General features: G+C 45.5%; 2 protein-coding genes across 10 annotated transcripts in view; one reads left to right on the plus strand and one right to left on the minus strand.

The window, feature by feature from the left end:
- Positions 1-9,996, minus strand: part of NIPAL3 (NIPA like domain containing 3) — a 57,260-nt gene extending 47,264 nt beyond the window's left edge. For 2 of the 4 annotated variants that reach the window (XM_027520299.1, XM_027520294.1), the window contains exons 1-2: positions 9,813-9,996; positions 6,132-6,464 (exon numbers count right to left, since the gene is read on the minus strand). In XM_027520299.1, coding sequence (XP_027376100.1) covers positions 6,132-6,224 — 93 coding nt within the window. In that variant the 5' untranslated portion in view covers positions 6,225-6,464; positions 9,813-9,996. Of the gene's footprint in view, positions 1-6,131; positions 6,465-7,150; positions 7,252-9,812 lie in introns of all 4 variants that reach the window. The other 2 variants (XM_027520300.1, XM_027520297.1) reach the window with 2 other exon arrangements.
- Positions 8,633-19,188, plus strand: part of STPG1 (sperm tail PG-rich repeat containing 1) — a 63,794-nt gene continuing 53,238 nt past the window's right edge. Inside the window, exons 1-3 of one of the 6 annotated variants that reach the window (XM_027520315.1) lie at positions 8,633-8,727; positions 11,066-11,267; positions 14,837-14,955. The gene's annotated coding sequence lies outside the window, so the exon portion shown is untranslated. The other 5 variants (XM_027520331.1, XM_027520336.1, XM_027520324.1 and 2 more) reach the window with 5 other exon arrangements.

The following is a 19,188-nucleotide window of genomic DNA, read 5'->3' on the forward strand; positions in this document are numbered from 1 at the left end:
GTCATAACTTTTCTTCCAAGGAGTAGGTGTCTTTTAATTCAAGGCTCAGAGAAGTGAAATAAGGTGCCCAAGGTGAGGACCAGAGGATGCGAGACTAGAGGTCTGACTTCCAGTCTCTTGATGAGAATCACTCCTCTATGCTGTCTCCCACTGTGTTCTCTGAGGTTGAAGGGCTTCAAAGGTGGCAAAAAAAAAAAAAAGGTCCCCACCTTGTAAGTGCTACATTCCCACTGATGACACAAGCAGCTGAGGTTACTTTTAAAAGCCATTTCTACAAGCATATGAATCTCCACACCTAACAAGTGGCTACAGACAGACATGGTTAGTAACAGCAATATAACTTAATACCCTTTCATCCGAGTGTTTCAAAGGGCTTCGTCAACCCTAATTACGCCCCAAAGCCTTGTGAAGTTGTGACTGGCTCAACTTCAAGAGAATTAAAGTCAAGCAAGGAAGTTGCCAGCAGCCCAGGGGTTACACAATTTGAACACACATCTACTAGCCGCCCTCAAGTGCCCGGTGGAGGGCAATCCGGAGTGGAGATGACAACCAGCAGGGCACCTGACATTATTTATGGAGCAGTTATACGTATTATATATGTATATATGTCAGGCATGGCACTAAGGCCTTTCTACACATCACCTTTGAGCCACAAATGACCCTATGAAGTGGGTATTACTCTGAGTCCTGTTTTAGCACACAAGCTTGAAGGAGTTTAGCGATGACCAAAGGAAGGCTCAGAGAAGTTGACATTAAGTTCCTCCTCCAAACCTCAGCACTGGAATCTGAAATAGTATCCAGGTCTGCTGGCAGGGAGGGAAGAGGACAGGGCCAGGGCCTTCATCTCTGAACACCAATAAGAGCTTTCTCCACCCATCGGGCTCTGCTTTTGGCTGAAGAACCACCCCAGGGGTTTTCACTGAAGTTATTCAAAGTGTTAAGTGCTCTTAAGTACATCTGAATGGCTAACCCAGAACAGGGATTTGACCCTGGGATCAGTGATTCTGTGTGTTATGAAAACAAAAGGTGAGGACTGAAACCCCGGTGCTCCCACCAAGGCGCAGGTTCCAGCCAAGGCTCCGATAGACCCAAAGGCGAAGAGGAAGGACCAGCAAACCCACAGTCTTCTTCCTCTCTGCTTCAGCTTACCAGTACAGACTTTGCAGACCAGCAGACCTGGACTGGGGTTACTGCCTCTGTCACTGACGGCTGTGTGACTTCAAAAGAATCGCCTTAACTCTCTGAGCCTCAGCATCCCCTCTGAAAAATGGAGCTGACTATACACTCTTAGGAATGTCACGTTATAAGGCACATGCTTAAACACCACTCGACAGGTAATAAATATTAAAACAATTCTAGCTGCTGCTATTATTATTTTTATAATTTTCATTTTTTATCATTATTATGATTAGCAACACCTCTAAGGACCCTTCTGGCCCTGATATGCTCTGATCCAAGAATTGATCTTTCACCAGCTATAACTCTGAAAGAAAAGAAACTATTCTCAGAAAAGCAGCCAAAGGTCACAGGGGCACGATTCCCTGGATATTGGTATCAGAGTGAAACCTCAATTCAGATCTCCTGTTTTAATGTCTTCTTCACATCTGCCAACAAGAGTCTCTATTTAAATTCTGTAAGTCCCCTACCTACAAGTGCATTCAAAAGTCTAATTCATTTGTAAGTCCAACAAAGTGAGCCTGGGTACCCAGTTAACACAATCGGCTATATAGTACTGTATTGTAACAGGTTTATGAAACTTTTCATACAGATAGTACGTAAAAAACCAACAAACATAAAAAATAAAGAAAACATCTTTAACCTTACAGCACAGTACCTTGAGGAGTCCAGTAGGACAATACAACAGCTGGCACCCAGGGGCATGCTTGCAGCTTTGAAAGTTCACAACTGAAGGTTCGTACAGAGGGGACTTACCGTACTATGCTGACAAGACTGTCATTGCCTGCTATTTAAGCTGACTTCCCATAGTGCCTTGAACTTAAAAGGCTAACAGTTAAGTATAAACTGCGTTCTGGCTTGCTCTGAGGGTTGGAAGTGTGAACGTGTTAATCTCTCAGTCGTGTCCAACTCTTTGGACCCCATGGACTACAGCACACCAGGCTCTTTTGTCCGTGGAATTCTCCAGGCCATTATACTGGAGTGGGCTGCCATTCCCTTCTCCAGACGATCTTCCTTATCCAGGAGTCGAACCCAGGTCTCCCTCATTGCAGGTGGATTCTTTACTGTCTGAGTCATTCACATTCAAATGCAATGGACGCAGCAGACCGGCTAACAGTCTCTGCAGCACCTGTGACCTGGCCTCAAGCCACCTCCCTGACGTTTACCTTCCCCAGCAAGTGAGGCATTACCTTCTCCACTGCCATTTCGACACTTACTAAACAGTGTCAGGGAGAGAAGGGGCCTCATGCAGTGCCTGGCACAACATCAGCAGGAGGAAGTGTGTGTGTGAAAGTCATTCAGTCGTGTCCGACTCTTTGCGACCACATGGACTGTAGTCCGCCAGGCTCCTCTCTGTCCATGGAATTCTCCAGGCAAGAATACTGGAGTGGGTAGCCTTTCCCTTCTCCAGGGGATCTTCCTGACCCAGGAATCAAACCAGGGTCTCCTGCATTATAGGCAGATTCTTTACCAGCTGAGCTACAAGGGAAACCCAAGAATACTGGAGTGGGTAGCCTATCCCTTCTCCAGCAGATCTTCCCAAGCTAGAAATCAACCCGGGGTCTCCTGCATTGCAGGCAGATTCTTTACCAGCTGAGCCACCAGGGAAGCCCAGGCAGCAGGAAGTGGTGGATAAAACTAAGGGCTCTGGCAGCACACAGACTTGATTCAAATCCCAGTTTTACAACCAAGTAACTGTGTGGTCTTGGGCCAGTTAACTAATCTCTGTGTGCCAGTTTCCTCATTTGTAAAATGCAGAAATACAAGTACCTACCTTCTACCTAGTCTTAGAGAATGAACAGTCCGTTATAGCAAACACAAGTAATGTTAGCTGCTGTTATTATGATGACCATAGTAACTGTGAATTGGTTATAAAAGTATAAAGGACCTATTATTTCCCGCCAGGAAGACTGACAAAGGCTTCATGGATAAGGCGATATTTGAATTGGAGGTGGAAGGGTGGGTAGGATTTCCACAGGAAGAAAACAGGGAATGGTGCAGGCAGTTTCCAGTTTCCTAATCTGTAAATTCAGGTCATTCTCATAACCACCCTATGCTATGCTATGCTAAGTCACTTCAGTCATGTCCGACTCTGTGGGACCCCATAGACGGCAGCCCACCAGGCTCCCCCGTCCCTGGGATTCTCCAGGCAAGAACACTGGAGTGGGTTGCCATTTCCTTCTCCAATGCATGAAAGTGGAAAGTGAAAGTGAAGTCGCCTAGTCGTGTTCAACTCTTAGCGACCCCATGGGCTGCAGCCCACCAGGCTCCTCCATCCATGGGATTTTCTAGACAAGAGTACTGGAGTGGGGTGCCATTGCCTTCTCTGAACCACCCTATAGGATGAACTTAATACGGACGTGCAAAGGAATTACATGACTTTCCCCAAGCTATCATACCACAAGAGCTTCCCTGGTGGCTCAGACGGTAAAGAATCTGCCTTCAGTGCAGGAGACCTGGGTTTGATCCCTGGGTTGGGAAGATCCCCTGGAGGAGGGCATGGCAACCCACTCCAGTATTCTTGCCTGGAGAATCCGATGGACAGAGGAGCCTAGCAGGCTGCAGTCCATGGGGTTGCAAAGAATCAGACATGACTGAGCAACTAATCACACACATATAATACCACAAACTGACAGAACTGGGGCTGGAAGCCAGGTCTCCCAGATTTCAAAGGCCGTGCTCTTAACACCCTACTGGATCTCTCTTTTTGTGCCAAATTCTGTCTGGAAGGGTAGTTACTTATGGAAATGTTTACCTGCCTCCCTCCTAGACTCCTTTAGGGAAGAGCCATCTCAATGACCTATATAGCTCCTGTCCTACTCAGCACAGGCATGCATATAGCTATGCATATAGTTCAGCTGAAATTCCTACTTACTAAACAGAAGAAACTGAGGTCCAACTCTTGCAGTTTGAGGTAAAGCTTCCAGAGTCAGAGACCCTCAGGGATGCTAGTCATCAGCAGTTCAGCCTGCTGGTCTCTTTCACAGACCACCCTCCCTCAACAATCAGAATCCATTCTCTGCTGGGGTAGACGAGGACGGGGCTGAAACTCAGGGCACATGCTTGTTTCTGAGGTCATCCTGCTGATCAAGGTGCACTTGTGTCCTCTTAAGGGTTTCCCCAAAGGTAAGAGAGGACACTGGAGCAGCCCACCCAGCCTCAAGCCCACAGCAAGCAAAAATCCTGTTTGCTGGAGGACTCCACCCCCGGCCACTACTGATTGGATCAATGTAGACACCTGACCCAAGCTGGGCCAATCAGATCCTCCCTCCTTTGAAGGTGGGTTGAAGAGTTCTAGTACCTTTCAAGGAGAAGGCAATGGCAACCCACTCCAGCACTCTTGCCTGGAAAATCCCACAGGTGGAGGAGCCTGGGATGCTGCAGTCCATGGGGTCGATAAGAGTTGGACACGACTGAGCGACTTCACTTTCACTTTTCACTTCCATGCATTGGAGAAAGAAATGGCAACCCACTCCAGTGTTCTTGCCTGGAGAATCCCAGGGATGGCGGGGCCTGGTGGGCTGCCGTCTATGGGGGTCGCACAGAGTTGGACACGACTGAAGCGACTTAGCAGCAGCAGCAGTACCTTTCAAGCCTCACTGCCGTTCCTGCCCTTGGGTTCTATGAGCTACCATGTAGCCTTATATTAATTTTTCCTTTTGCTTAAACTTCTCTGAAATGGACTTTTATTTCTTGCAACCAAAAGAGCCTGAACAAAATCAAGGAAGAAAGAGCAAGCTTCCCCTTAGAAACCTCTTTCCCTACCCCCAGGTGGAATTAACTACTCCTTCCTCTGCTCTGTGCATCTTCACCTGTTGCTGTTTGTAACCATGAGACATTTCTGAGTCAAGCAGTGAGTCAAACCCGTCCCGCATGCCTAGCGCTGGGCTAGGTGCTTTTTCGTTGATTTATGCAGCCCTAAAGGAATGAAGGGTGGAGGGAGGTATTACTACCGTCATCCTACCCATAAGAGAAGCTCTGAGGGTTAGTTAAGCCTAAGGTTACTGAGGTGGGAGCAGGTAGGGATTTGAAGACTGATCTTCTTTCCTTTATCCCTGCTCCCCCCACCCTTTTAGGTCAGTTCATCACCCTTTGTTCACATGCCTGTCTGACACCTCAATTCTTAAGCTTTTTGGGAGTCACTATGACTTATTTATCTTTGTTCTGGCAGGAAGATATTTCTGTAATAAATAACTGAATTGAGGATAAAAATGAAAACTTATTAGACACCTCATCAGGGAGCGTGTTCTATGTCTTCTTAGATTCTGTGTTTGTCTATTTGGCATCCATTCACCACAACGCTAATTATATGAACTCTACTTTCTTGTTTTCTGTATTTTCGATGCTCTGGCATTTGTGACCTTGCTACGTGGGGAGAAACTGCCTCTCTCAGAGTTACCCAATTCTTAGAGATAGCAAAGGGGCATGCACTCAGGGATGTTCACGGTAGCATCTGCAGTCACCCCAGATTAGAAACAATCTAATCAGCCAACAATAGGAGGCTTTGTCCCATGGACTTTGATACAGCAGCTCAACAGATTGGGCAATCATTCAGAAAGCACACTTCCAACCACCACTCAGTGACATAGGGAAATAGTCCGTCAACAAAGTTAAGGAAAACAACCAAGATATAAAACTCTCCAACCCCAAATTTGGAATACCGGAAAAAGACAGGAAGGAAATTTACAGAAACAGGAACAAAGGTTGTCTCCAAGTAACGGAGCTGGTGATTTTTTTAAGTCAAACCTTCTTAGGGGGAATGAATTCCTTTTTATGTATTTCAATGAACATTTCTTTAGATTACACATTCTCTTGTACGCATGGAGGGGCTGCCTGTTTCTGTCAGTGATAAGCACGCAGACCCTGGATGTATCTGTTAGCCAATACTTCCCCGTGTGACTGTCTCATAAGAAAAATATAAAATCCCCAACCTAAAAAATAATAAAAGCTCTTGCCTTGTAGGAGAAGGAAGCCTCTCTCACGGGGTTGGCACTGCTTGTGGGCAGGAGCTGCTGGAGCTGCAGGGCTGCACCGTGAGCTCCGTCCATGGCGGGCTAAGGGCACAGACCAGCTGGCCTGGATCCGTAGCTGGAGGTGCTGCTAAGCCATCTTTCCCGGCGGGGTTCACCTCCTTCCACCAGCCATCGCCTTCTCACGTGGAAAGGGTACTTCAAGGCTCTTTTGGCCAATTTACAGCCTTTTCCTCATCTTCACTCAGAGACGTGCCAGTCTCTAGGTTTCTTCTCAGGCAGGCAGACGGGGACGCGTTTCCTGATTCTCGTGGTGCCCTAGCAGGAGGGGAAGAACATTAAAAATGCATGTACAATGAAACATTGAGCCGGATTTGTTACCTGAGAAAAGACTGCTATTAGGACGAAACACAAACTGCCATGAGAAGTGAGGCCATTTAAAAAATTACATTGTGCCTCTGGCCAGTTAGTAAAGATATGGCTCACCTACCTCAAAACCATTTCCCCAGTCCTTTAAAATCCCCTTTCCTCTTCTTCACTTCCTTCTTTCTATCATACGTGTGTGTGTGTGTGTGTGTGTGTGTGTGTGTGTTAGTTGCTCAGTCATGTCCGACTCTTTCCAACCCTATGGACTGTAGCCCACCAGGTGCCTCTGTCCATGGAATTCTCCAGGCAAGAATACTGGAGTGGGTTGCCATTTCCTTCTTCAGGGTATCTTCCTGACCTAGGGATCAAACCGGAGTCTCCTGCATTGCAGGCAGATTCTTCACCATCTAAGCCACAAGGGAAGCCCTCCTTCCATCATATCCTAATTTAAATGCTACCTTTCCATAGGTTCCCCTACATAAGAAGAACATTGCCTGTACCGACTTCTCTAGGACTCCACAAAGAAAGAAAGAAGAAAAAATTCCTCTGCCATAAAAAACAACAAACCATCTGCATTCTTACTTAGGAAAGAAGGAATGAGAAGAAAAGTTATCTCCATGGAAGATGGACAAACTGACCTGCTCCTGAGGGTCTGCCTAGGGTGATATAACATTGGACCAGGAGGCGGAAGACCTAAGGGACCAGATCATTTTGCCTCTGGGAGTCTCAGCTGTAAAACCTGTAGAACAGGGGTAATAATATGGCCTTAAGTAAACCAGCAATGATGGAAATGCTCATTAACTTCATTGGACTGACATTTTCAGGGCATCTCAAGCTTTTCTACCAAATAGAAAAGAAAGAGAAAGTACACCCCTAGTGTTTTGGGGAGCATGGTCAAAACACCTACCACAAGTGCTAAGGGTTTCTTTGAGGTTCATGTTAAAAAAAAATAAGCATACAAATGAGTATTATACTTGCAAAGCCTGTTATATTAATATAAAAATATTTTACATTACTTTTGACCTGTTGTGTGCTTACCTGTTTTACCTTGGCCAAGTCATTTAACTTTTCAGCAAGTTTCCCCTGCTATGAAATATGGATATTCCATATCCATGTGTTGTTGTGAGAATTTGGTGAAATAATGCATACAAAATGCATGTACAGCAAATGGTCAATGAATATATTAATTTTATTCTTACCAATTGATTTAATTTACCTACAAATATACCTTTCTTTGTCTCAAGCAACAAATGTTTGAGGGTTTATTACATTCCAAACAGACAAAGTTTCTGACATGCTTCAAGGCATCAGAAAGATGCCTCCTACGGCTACCCACTCCAGTATCCTTGCCTGGAAAATCCCATGGGCAGAGGAGCCTGTTGGGCTACAGTCCATGGGGTTGCAAAGAGTTGGGCATGACTTAGTGACTAAACTGCCACCATCCTACCAGTAGCCTCCAGTTCCTTCTGTTATCTAGCCCCAGGCCCAGGAATTCTGGCTCCTGGTGTGAACAGCACAGTCCTATGATATAGGACTAACACTGCATTCAGTGTCTAGGAGACATCAGATGCAGGGCTCAAGCCAAGGGCAGCACAAAGACCATTTAACCCAGGCTCACTTTGTCAAAGAGCCTCAAAGTTAAATGACTGCTGCTGCCTCTAGATGAGGTTATATAATCAGTATATATATATACCTGAAATATACTTATCAGACAAGCTTGTAACTCAAATCCCATAACCAGAAGTCCCTGACTGTAAAGCCCTATGAATGTTTGTAATCTTGTGAAAAGCATAATTATTCTTCACTATACTTTTATGCCTTAGAAAGGAAGAGTGGCTCCTTCAACCTCTGAGACACTCCTAGAGGCTTTCAGCCTGGAGGTGAAGGGGCACTGAAGCAAAAATTCCTGGAAGCTGTTTGCTGAATCCCCTGTTTGATTGCTGCCTCCCAAGACCTAGCCTAGAGCCTGGCATGGGGCCCTCCATACACACCTACTGACTGGCTCTAGACAGGCCAGTGAAGCACCCGGTACACCTTGGCTGCTTCACAGTGGAGAAGGGAATGGCTTACTCAAGGCCCCACCCACCGCAACTCCAGAGATAAAACCCATAGAGCCAGCCCCACCCACAGCACGTCAGAGAAGCCACAGGATGTGCCAAGGCGGCGATGGGAATCCAGGCCACCTAACCTTCTTCGGATCAGCTGGTTTCTCCAGGTGGGTTCTGTATTTGCTTTCCTTTGTGGTGGCTGTGGTTGCTCTCATTTAATTATCTTTTAAAAAGCCGCTTCCCTCTCTGCCTCAGGAACCCCCAGGCCTCTGAGGCACCAGGGCCCACAAACATAGAAAACTCCCCCTTCAGCTAGGTAGCATTTTGGACAGAAAGCCTTGGAGGAATTCTGTGCAAGCTGTCTTCCCTTTTAAGGCACACATTCTTGGCCTAATGACTTTCTTTTCCAGACTGCAAAACACTTTTCCAGGTCTAACATATGCCCCAGAGGCAAGAAAACCAACTCTGTGTTGCTCACCACCCCTGAAGTTTGAGGCCCACACAGCTATCCGTGAGCACAGGGGTCACTGACTCAAAAAGGGAAAGATAAATCCACTAAGGGATGACTTTCACTCCACCCCCTAGTCCTCATCTGAGAATTATTTCATCAGCCCACAAAGTAGGTTTCCTAGATTAGAGAACCAGCGGTCTTGGCTGCTAAGAGTAAGGTCTGTATTAGAATTTGGCTCTCTCTAAAGAAATAATTCAAACACGCCCTTTCCCATCACCTGCCGGTTCAGCTTCTGGTTGCTGAGTGCCAGTTACAGGGTAAGCGCTTTTCCTTTCTTGGGCTTTGGCTCACGAAAGGGTTACACTCTTCAGTCCCCACCCAATGCGCTGGAAACGACTTCCAGTGACCAGCACGGACCAGGAATGCGTCCCCCACCCCCACCCCAGCCCTCGTCATCCACCTGCTAACTCCACTATCTGCTATCCCTTGGAAGCCCGAGCCGGTGTGTACAGGCACAATTGTGACGAAGTCACCCCATTTCACTTCCTGATTTGGTCAAACCTGGCATCGCCTTTATTAAGGCAAACCCATGGCCCTCTCCTTGATGCGAAAATGAAAAAAAGAAAAAGAAAAGCAGCATTCTGAGCCAACGAGACCCAAACTGACAAGGCTGGTGACAGCAAGAAGGAAGATGTGTATACTGGGGACGTCAAGGGTCACAAACGCCTTGGCTTTTCCTGAAACCGAAGGCTGAATTCAACCCCATCCCCACCCCGGCCTTAAGTCTAAATCACTACTCACCGGCGGCGTTTCCGTTAAGGCCCACCGATCAGAGGTTTCCGAGACACGACTTGGACTCCTCGAGCAAGCCGGAGGCACAGCCCTCCTAAATTCCTTCCCCGACTCAAGAGATGCAGAGCGGCTGCCGTGTTGTGCTTTCCAAAGGCGCGATTCGATTTGCCAGGCCGCCTGTCAGTCGAAAGCTGACGGGCATCAGGCGCCCGCGAGTGGCTTCGAGGAGGAGGCGGGCGGGACAGCCCTCGGGCATTGATTGGCTGGACCGCGGAGCTCGTTGGACGCGTAGGGGGCGAGCCCTGGGGAAGTGGTGCTCCACTGGAGCGCCGAGCTCACCTGGCGAGGGGCCCCTCTAGCGGCCACGTCGGGCTGGGTCTGGAAGGCTCCGGGTGACTTGCTCACTGCATCTGCCCTTATAGATGGGCAGCCTGCCCGGGTGTCCTCCCCCCGCTTTTACCCTCGGAGCCCTCTCCCGGGCTTTGCTCCTGCTGTTCCCCGACCCCACAATCTCACCAGGCATTCAAATCCTACACATCCTTCAAGGCCCGGTTCCCCCTGCCACCAAAGCCCCGAGGCCATAAAAAAATCTCTCCTTGCCTGTCCTCCTGGAACACCTGTTGGCAGCACAATATACCCTCCCGGTAACATCTGCGTCTCAGTTCAGTTCAGTCGTTCAGTTGTGTCCAACTCTTTGCGACCCCATGGACTGCAGCACGCAAGGCCTCCCTGTACATCACCAGCTCCCGGAGCCTGTTCAAACTCATGTCCATTGAGTCGGTGATGCCATCCGACCATCTCATCTTCTGTCGTCCCTTTCTCCTCCCGCCTTCGATCTTTCCCAGCATCACGGTCTTTTCAAATGAGTCAGTTCTCATCAGGTGGCCAAAGGATTGGAGCTTCAGCTTCAGCATCAGTCCTTCCAATGGCAATACTTAAAAGTCCTCCCATAAGCCTAGCACTTGATGAATGCTTCCGTAATGTACCACTGTAATAGTCCTAACTGCTTCAAGGATATATTGAACAAAATATCCTTGTTATTGAACTGATATATTGTTCACTATATTGAATGACAGTCTAGCCAATATTTTATAAGAACTATAATGGAGTATAACCTTTAAAAATCGTGAATCACTATACTGCACACCTGTAACATACAGCAACTATCCTTCAACTAAAAATTAATTTTTTGAAAAATAAAATGTATTTTAAAAAATAATTAACAGGTGCAGGGAGCTTCGCTTTTTCACATTTCATTCCAGATCCTCCCAACAACCCACTGAGTGAGACATTGGGCTCATGCCTGTTTTACAGATGAAGACATGATATTTGGACAGAGACCTCAACCGTGAGAAAGAGGCAGTTGTGGTGCAGACCCCGACACCGAGTGAGCTCAGAGAGAACTCCAGTCAGCGGAAGGAGGTTGACAGAATTGTAGCAGCTGCCCGAAGGACAGCGTGGCAGGTGCGAGATTTTTCTGGCAGCGTGGGAAGGAGGAGCTGAGATCACAGGGCCGGGCCAGGGACATGAAGATGTTTGGATTTCACCCTAAGTTTAAAGGGGAGCCCTTGGAGGGTTCTAAGTGAGGGAGTGACAAGATCACTGATTGCCCACGGACCTGGGCAACTCCATGGCTGTCCTTGTATGTTGTTGCCCATTATGTCTTTTTTCTTTGACTATCATAAAGAGGGCTTCAATTAATGTTAGTTCTTTTAGGTTTATTCCTTGAAGCAGGGTTTCTGGGTGAGCAAAATTCTAAAGCTTTGCGCCTATCACGAGATTTAGGAGGTTGTCTAGATAAACCCGTATTAAGTTTCCACGCCCATCCTGACGTAGTTAACCTGAACCCCCAAATTCTGGCCGCTTCTCAGCGGTTTTTGAAATTCCTCTGATCATTGGCCAACAACTTTTCACGCTAAAGAAACGGAGGATACCATTGGCTCGAGTTCATCAGGAAGCGGGCAGAAGATGGAAGCTAGAACGCTAGGCTTGTGGTTGCCATAGCGACAAGGAGGCCGGCCGACCAGATTCAGCCCAGGGGGACAGACGAGGTAGGAAGCCGTCCCTTTCGAGGGACGAATACTGGGGTCGTGGGGAGGAGGACCCGGCGCACAGCATTAGACGCCGACTGAGACCCGCGCCTGCCTCGTGCGTAATTCCGATACCAAGCTAGGTGGTACGCCTGAAAACCCACTGTTGGAAGTTCCCCTCCCTGGAGTGTGCCCTCGGAGTCCCCACCTGAAAAGTGGCGATAATAACCAGGGCGTGCCTTCCCCGTGGATCTCCGGTGAGGGGCGTAGGCTACTGATTCACCCACCTCGGTCCAGGCGAGTGTACAAACATTTGGGGGCATCTGGCGGCAGGTGGACGGCAAATAGCTAAGTTCTAATCCCAGGCCCACTTCCATCTATCTCCTCGGGTGTCCCTCCTCCTTGCTGGGCGCCTTGGTTTACTCATCTGTAAAACGAAAGGGTGTGATTAGAATCTAGAGATGACTGGTGGTGGTGGTGGTTTAGTGGCTAGGTCAAGTCCGACTCTTGTGACCCCATGGACTGTAGCCTGCCAGGCTCCTCTGTCTATTGAATCCTCCAGGCAAGAATACAGGAGTGGGTTGCCATTTCCTTCTCCAAGGGATCTTCCGGACCCAGGAATTGAACCTGGACACTAGCCAGCTCCAAATGTTTCTTCCAGCTCTTACAAACACTTTTCTCAGCTAAAGAAAAATATCAAATGGATTATTTACCTGAGAGTGCTTAGAAAAATGTAAAATATTTCCAAGATGCACTATAGCATTATAACTGAATCAATAAAAACCTCATATAGTCAAAACTGCTCATGTAAACCCCATACAATTACATAAAAGGTAACAATACATGATATATTAGTATATATTGGTATACTTGTACCAATATATACTAATAATATATATTGTATATACTTGTAGTTTATATTGGTATACTTATACAGTAATATACACATTTAAATGTATGAAATATGTAGTGTGAAGTGAAGTGAAGTAGCTCAGTCATGTTCGACTCTTTGTGACCCCATGGACTGTAACCTACCACGTTCCTCCGTCCATGGGATTTTCCAGGCAAGAGTACAGGAGTGGGTTGCCATTTCCTTCTCCAGAGGATCTTCCCGACCCAGGGATCAAACCCAGGTTTCCCGTACTGTAGGCAGACGCTTTACCATCTGAACCACCAGGGAAACCTGAAATATGTAATACTATAAGATAAATGGGGCTTCCCTAGTGGCTCAGACAGAAAGGTTTTTTTTTAAACAGAGATGATAGAATTAAAACATGCCTATAGTTGTAGTCATGTGAGTTAAATCTTTAAAGAATGTAGCCCCTGATGGAAAGAGTTGTATTATGAGTACATCTGTATTCATTCTAGATGAAGAAGTGAAGTGAAAGTCGCTCAGTCTTGTCCGACTCTTTATGACCCCATGGGCTATACGGTCCATGGAATTCTCCAGGCCAGAATACTGGAGTGGGTAGCCTTTCCCTTCTTCAGGAGATCTTCCCAACCCAGGCATCGAACCCAGGTCTCCCGCATTGGAGGCAGATTCTTTGCCAGCTGAGCCACAAGGGAAGCCCATTCATTCCAGATAAAATGTGTCTATTCCTAGTATTCATCTATTCATTCAAGCCACAAATATTTATTGATCAATTGCTGTGTGCCAGGAAACAGTCTGGGGATTCAGTGATGAATGTCTTATTGATGAAGATCATAAACAAAAAATATTTTATATATTGTATATAAAATATAATGTGGGTAGTGAAAAGTGCTTTGAGAAAAGTAAAACAGAGTCAGATGGGGCTAGAGAGACATGGGTGGTGCTTCCCAAGAGAGAGAGGCCAAGGAAGTCATCCCAAAGGCAGTTTGAGGACAGGCCCAGATGAATCTGGCGACAGGGTAAGATGGTGCCCAGTATAGCGAAGGGAGGAATCCCCATGTCACAAGTATTTCACAGAAGCTGAAGAGGTCCCTTGTGGAGAAGACGATTAGTTTTTAGGAGATAGGTTATGACTGCTGCCTTCAAATATCTGAAGAATAGTCACGCAGAACAGTGTCTTTTAACCTTTCTGACTGTGATCCATGGTAAGAAATGTATTTTATATTGTGACCCAGCATACATGCATATTCACATAACAGAAACTTCACAAGAGACCGTTAAGCTGTGACCTACATTTCAGAACTTACCAGTGTGGAAGAGGAGTGAAGCTTATTCTGAGCTCATTCAGGCAGGAACTTCCTAGCAATTAGAACTCTTTTAACAGTGAACTGCCTCAGGAATTTTCAAACTGAGTTCTGGGGAACCCCAGCATCCTGGGAAAATTACATTTTGAAAACGCTATGCAATGTCCTAGTTTTTATGAGACCAATCATACAAACTCAGGGGTGATCAATGTCAACATTCAGCATGCTAACATTTAATGTGTGCTGCTTTAGAGATTATTAGAGTGGTTCAGAGTAAGCAGAAGTCAGACTTCCGGGTTCAAAGTCTGATTCTACCTCTTGTGGTATGACCCTGAGTAAGTCACATAACCCCTCCCTCTGACCATCAGTTTTCTTATCTGTAAATGGGGATAATACCTCACTGGATTATTTGAAGGATTGTATAAAATATTCTATAAAGGCATCTAGGAGTGTTAGGGCTCAAGAAATGATAGCTATTATTTTAAACTGTTAATATATTATCAATGTGCCTATATTAAAACCTAATGTTAATAAAAGCCTACTGTAGGCCAGGCAGCATTAACTACTTCTTGTGGTTATCATATTTAATTCTCACAAGCATCTTAAGAAGAAGGTACTGTTACCAATCTCAGTTTATCGAGGAGAAAATGAATTCAAAAGGTCAAGTGACTCATCCAAAATTAGAACTATTAAGTGGCAGAACCCAGGACTGTTAACCTTGAACACAGGAATGGATACTCTTGATCATTGCACTGGCCCTCACCTGAGAACTGCTTGAGCATATGCTGTTGATTAGGAAGGTGATATGTCTTCATTGCTCTTTCTTAGATTCCAGGCCCATGACATCCTGTCATGAACAGTTACACAAGCAAGTGCACCAGTGAGGCACACCTGGGCAGTGCTCCATCCACACCTGGGCTGCGCCTTCTCTCATCCTGGCTTCACAGGTATGCAGTGAGGAGGCTGGAAAGCATTAGTAATAGTGCTGTCTTTGGGTGGTAGGAATGGATTGTTTTTTAAATCTTTTAAACTTCTTATCTTTCCAAAAACTGGACAATAGGCACATATCACCATTGTCATAGGAAGGTTTAATTTTTTCTAATCACCCACAATTCTAGCACACTAATGCCTTAAAAAAAATTACAGCTTTATTGCAGCCAGGGAAGTAGATGGTTCTTACCAAGACAACAATAGTGTATTGAAAGGTAATAAGTGAATGCTGCTAAATCACTTCAGTCGTGTCCAACTCTGTGCGACCCCATAGACGGCAGCCCACCAGGCTCCCCAGTCTGTGGGATTCTCCAGGCAAGAACACTGGAGTGGGTTGCCATTTCCTTCTCCAATGCATGAAAGTGAAAAGTGAAAGTGAAGTCACTCAGTTGTGTCCGACCCTCAGCGACCCCATGGACTGCAGCCTTCCATCCTCCTCCATCCATGGGATTTTCCAGGCAAGAGTACTGGAGTGGGGTGCCGTTGCCTTCTCTGAATAAGTGAATAGTGGCTGCTTTTATAGTCCCTAAAAGAGATTCTGATACTGAAGCAGTGATTGTGCTGTGATCAATACTGACTTATTTCTGTTGTTTTAAATTTCTTTGACTGTTTTGCCAATAATTATATTAAATAGTTAGTATAGATTGTCAACCGAAAAGGATTGAGAATTGCTGCTGTGAGGGCGATGGAATAAAGTGAAGAATAAATATTGAAGGACCAAAGAATTGGTAGAGTATAACATCATTTATTCTATCCTTCATTAGTATTTATAAATGATATAAATTACTTAGGGGTAAAAAAAAGATGAACAAAATAAAACTCAAGTCTGTTTATGAAAGATTAACTGTATGCAAATTTAATTATGCTCCTGCCATTAACGACTAAAAACAGACAAATACATGAAGCATGGTTTTTAGACACTGAACAACAGGGACCCCAGTTCTGTAATCCCTGAGAGAAAAAAAACAAGGTGAGCCCCATAACTGCTCCAGCTAATGCTGAAGAGAGTTTCTAGGCCACGGTTCAGGGAGAGGGAAACCCACACAAAGTCCAGCTATTTGAGTTGGGGAGATAGAAGTCAGGATTCAGGGAGAACAAAGAGGCTGGAATTTACGGGTAATGGACGGACCTGCACAGAAAAAGTTCAGAAATAGGAAGAGAAATAATGGACACATGCATGCGAAGAACCTAAGACTGGGGAAAGAGCCACCGAAAGCAGCGTAAGGCCCAGCAATTGTACATATGCGTATCTCTACTCTTTCATATCTCCTTCCACTTAGGTCACCACAGAGCACTGAGTAGGGCTCCCTGTGCTGTAACGTAGGTTCTCCTTAGCTATGTGTTTTATATAGTAGCGATTATGTGTCAACTCCGATTGCCCAATTCATCCCATCACCTGAACAATTTCTGGGTCTTTCTTATACAGAACTGGGACTACTTGATGTTCCCACAAATCAGAATAGAGAGACACTATATTAGATGAGAATTGATTGGGTAGAGTCCATAGAAACATCATGTCTTAGAAGTGGAGCTAAATTATTCTCAGAATAAAAACTGCTCTGGATTCACCACGTGTGAAAGTGAAAGTCATGCAGTCATGTCCGACTCTTTGCAGCCCCATGGACGGCAACACACCAGGCCTCCCTGTCCTTCACCATCTCCTGGAGCTTGTTCAAACTCATGTCCGTTGAGTCAGTGATGCCATCCAACCATCTCATACTCTGTCGTCCCCTTCTCCTCCTGCCTTCCTGCCTTCGATCTTTTCCCAGCATCAGGGTCTTTTCCAGTGAGTCAGCTCTTCGCATCAGGTGGCCAAAGTAACGGAGCTTCAGCTTCAGCATCAGTCCTTCCAATGAATATTCAGGTCTGATTTCCTTTAAGATAGATTGGTTGGATCTCCTTGCAGTCCAAGGGACTCTCAAGAGTCTTCTCCAACACCATAGTTCAAAAGCATCAATTCTTTGTTGTTCAGCCTTCTTTATGGTCCAACTCTCACATCTATACATGACTCCTGGAAAAACCATAGCTTTGACTATACAGACCTTTGTTGGCAAAGTAATGTCTCTGCTTTTTAATATATTGTCTACATTTGTCATACCTTGTCTTCCAAAGAGCAAGCATCTTTTAATTTAAAATCACGATGGTGTGATCACTGACCTAGAGCCAGACATCCTGGAATGTGAAGTCAAGTGAACCTTAGAAAGCATCACTATGAACAAAGCTAGTGGAGGTGAAGGAATTCCAGTTGAGCTATTTCAAATCCTGAAAGATGATGCTGTGAAAGTGCTGCACTCAATATGCCAGCAAATTTGGAAAACTCAGCAGTGGCCACAGGACTGGAAAAGGTCAATTTTCATTCCAATCCCAAAGAAAGGCAATGCCAAAGAATGCTCAAACTACCACACAATTGCACTCATCTCACATGCTAGTAAAGTAATGCTCAAAATTCTCCAAGCCAGGCTTCAGCAATACGTGAACCGTGAACTTCCTGATGTTCAAGCTGGTTTTAGAAAAGGCAGAGGAACCAGAGATCAAATTGCCAACATTCGCTGGATCATGGAAAAAGCAAGAGAGTTCCAGAAAAACATCTACTTCTGCTTTATTGACTATGCCAAAGCCTTTGACTGTGTGGATCACAAGAAACTGTGGAAAATTCTGAAAGAGATGGGAATACCAGACCACCTGACCTGCCTCTTGAGAAACCTGTATGCAGGTCAGGAAGCAACAGTTAGAACTGAACGTGGAACAACAGACTGGTTCCAAATAGGAAAAGGAGTACGTCAAGGCTGTATATTGTCACCCTGCTTATTTAACTTCTATGCAGAGTACATCATGAGAAACGCTGGACTGGAAGAAGCACAAGCTGGAATCAAGATTGCTGGGAGAAATATCAATAACCTCAGATATGCAGATGACACCACCCTTATGGCAGATAGTGAAGAAGAACTAAAAAGCCTCTTGATGAAAGTGAAAGAGGAGAGTGAAAAAGCTGGCTTAAAGCTCAACACTCAGAAAACGAAGATCACAGCATCTGGTCCCATGACTTCATGGGAAATAGATGGGGAAACAGTGGAAACAGTGTCAGACTTTATTTTTTGGGGCTCTGAAATCACTGTAGATGGTGACTGCAGCCATGAAATTAAAAGACGCTTACTCCTTGGAAGGAACGTTATGACCAACCTAGATAGCATATTCAAAAGCAGAGACACTACTTTGCCAACAAAGGTCCGGCTAGTCAAGGCTATGGTTTTCCCCGTGGTCATGTATGGATGTGAGAGTTGGACTGTGAAGAAGGCTGAGCACTGAAGAATTGATGCTTTTGAACTGTGGTGTTGGAGAAGACTCTTGAGAGTCCCTTGGACTGCAAGGAGATCCAACCAGTCCATTCTGAAGGAGATCAGCCCTGAGATTTCTTTGGAAGGAATGATGCTAAAGCTGAAACTCCAGTGCTTTGGCCACCTGATGTGAAGAGTTGACTCACTGGAAAAGACTCTGATGTTGGGAGGGATTGGGGGCAGGAGGAGAAGGGGACGACAGAGTATGAGATGGCTGGATGGCATCACTGACTTGATGGATGTGAGTCTCAGTGAACTCCGGGAGTTGGTGATGGACAGGGAGGCCGGGCGTGCTGCGATTCATGGGGTCGCAAAGAGTCGGACACAACTGAGCGACTAAACTGAATTGAACTGAACTGATGATTTGCCAAATGTGTTGGTGAGGATGTCTAGCAATTGTAAGAAATTACTGATACATGCAACCACATGGAAGAATCTCAGAAGCATTGTGCTAAGTGAAAAAAGAGACACAAAATGGTACATTCTATATAATTACCCATTATGACATCTAGAAAAGGCAACTATTGTGACAGAAAGCAGAGCAGTGGTTGCCAGATGCCAGAGTTGGGGGGGTGGGTATTGACTGCAAAGAGACATAGGGAGTTTTTTGGGGAGACGAATATATTTATATTTTAATTTTGGTGGTATTTTACACAATTGTAAACATTCACCGAAACTTAGAATTGTGCACTTTGAATTAATGAATTACCATGTATGTGAGTTATATCAATACGATAAATGTGTAAAATTCAAGCTTCAGGAGCTCTGTAAACAATATCAACAAAGAACACTTACAGAGTTCCAGTACAGACAGTGCAATGTGGGATTTAGGGTTGTAGAAATTGGTAAATCTCA

The sequence above is a fragment of the Bos indicus x Bos taurus genome, chromosome 2 (assembly GCF_003369695.1).
Source record: "Bos indicus x Bos taurus breed Angus x Brahman F1 hybrid chromosome 2, Bos_hybrid_MaternalHap_v2.0, whole genome shotgun sequence".
Classification (NCBI taxonomy): Eukaryota; Metazoa; Chordata; class Mammalia; order Artiodactyla; family Bovidae; genus Bos; species Bos indicus x Bos taurus.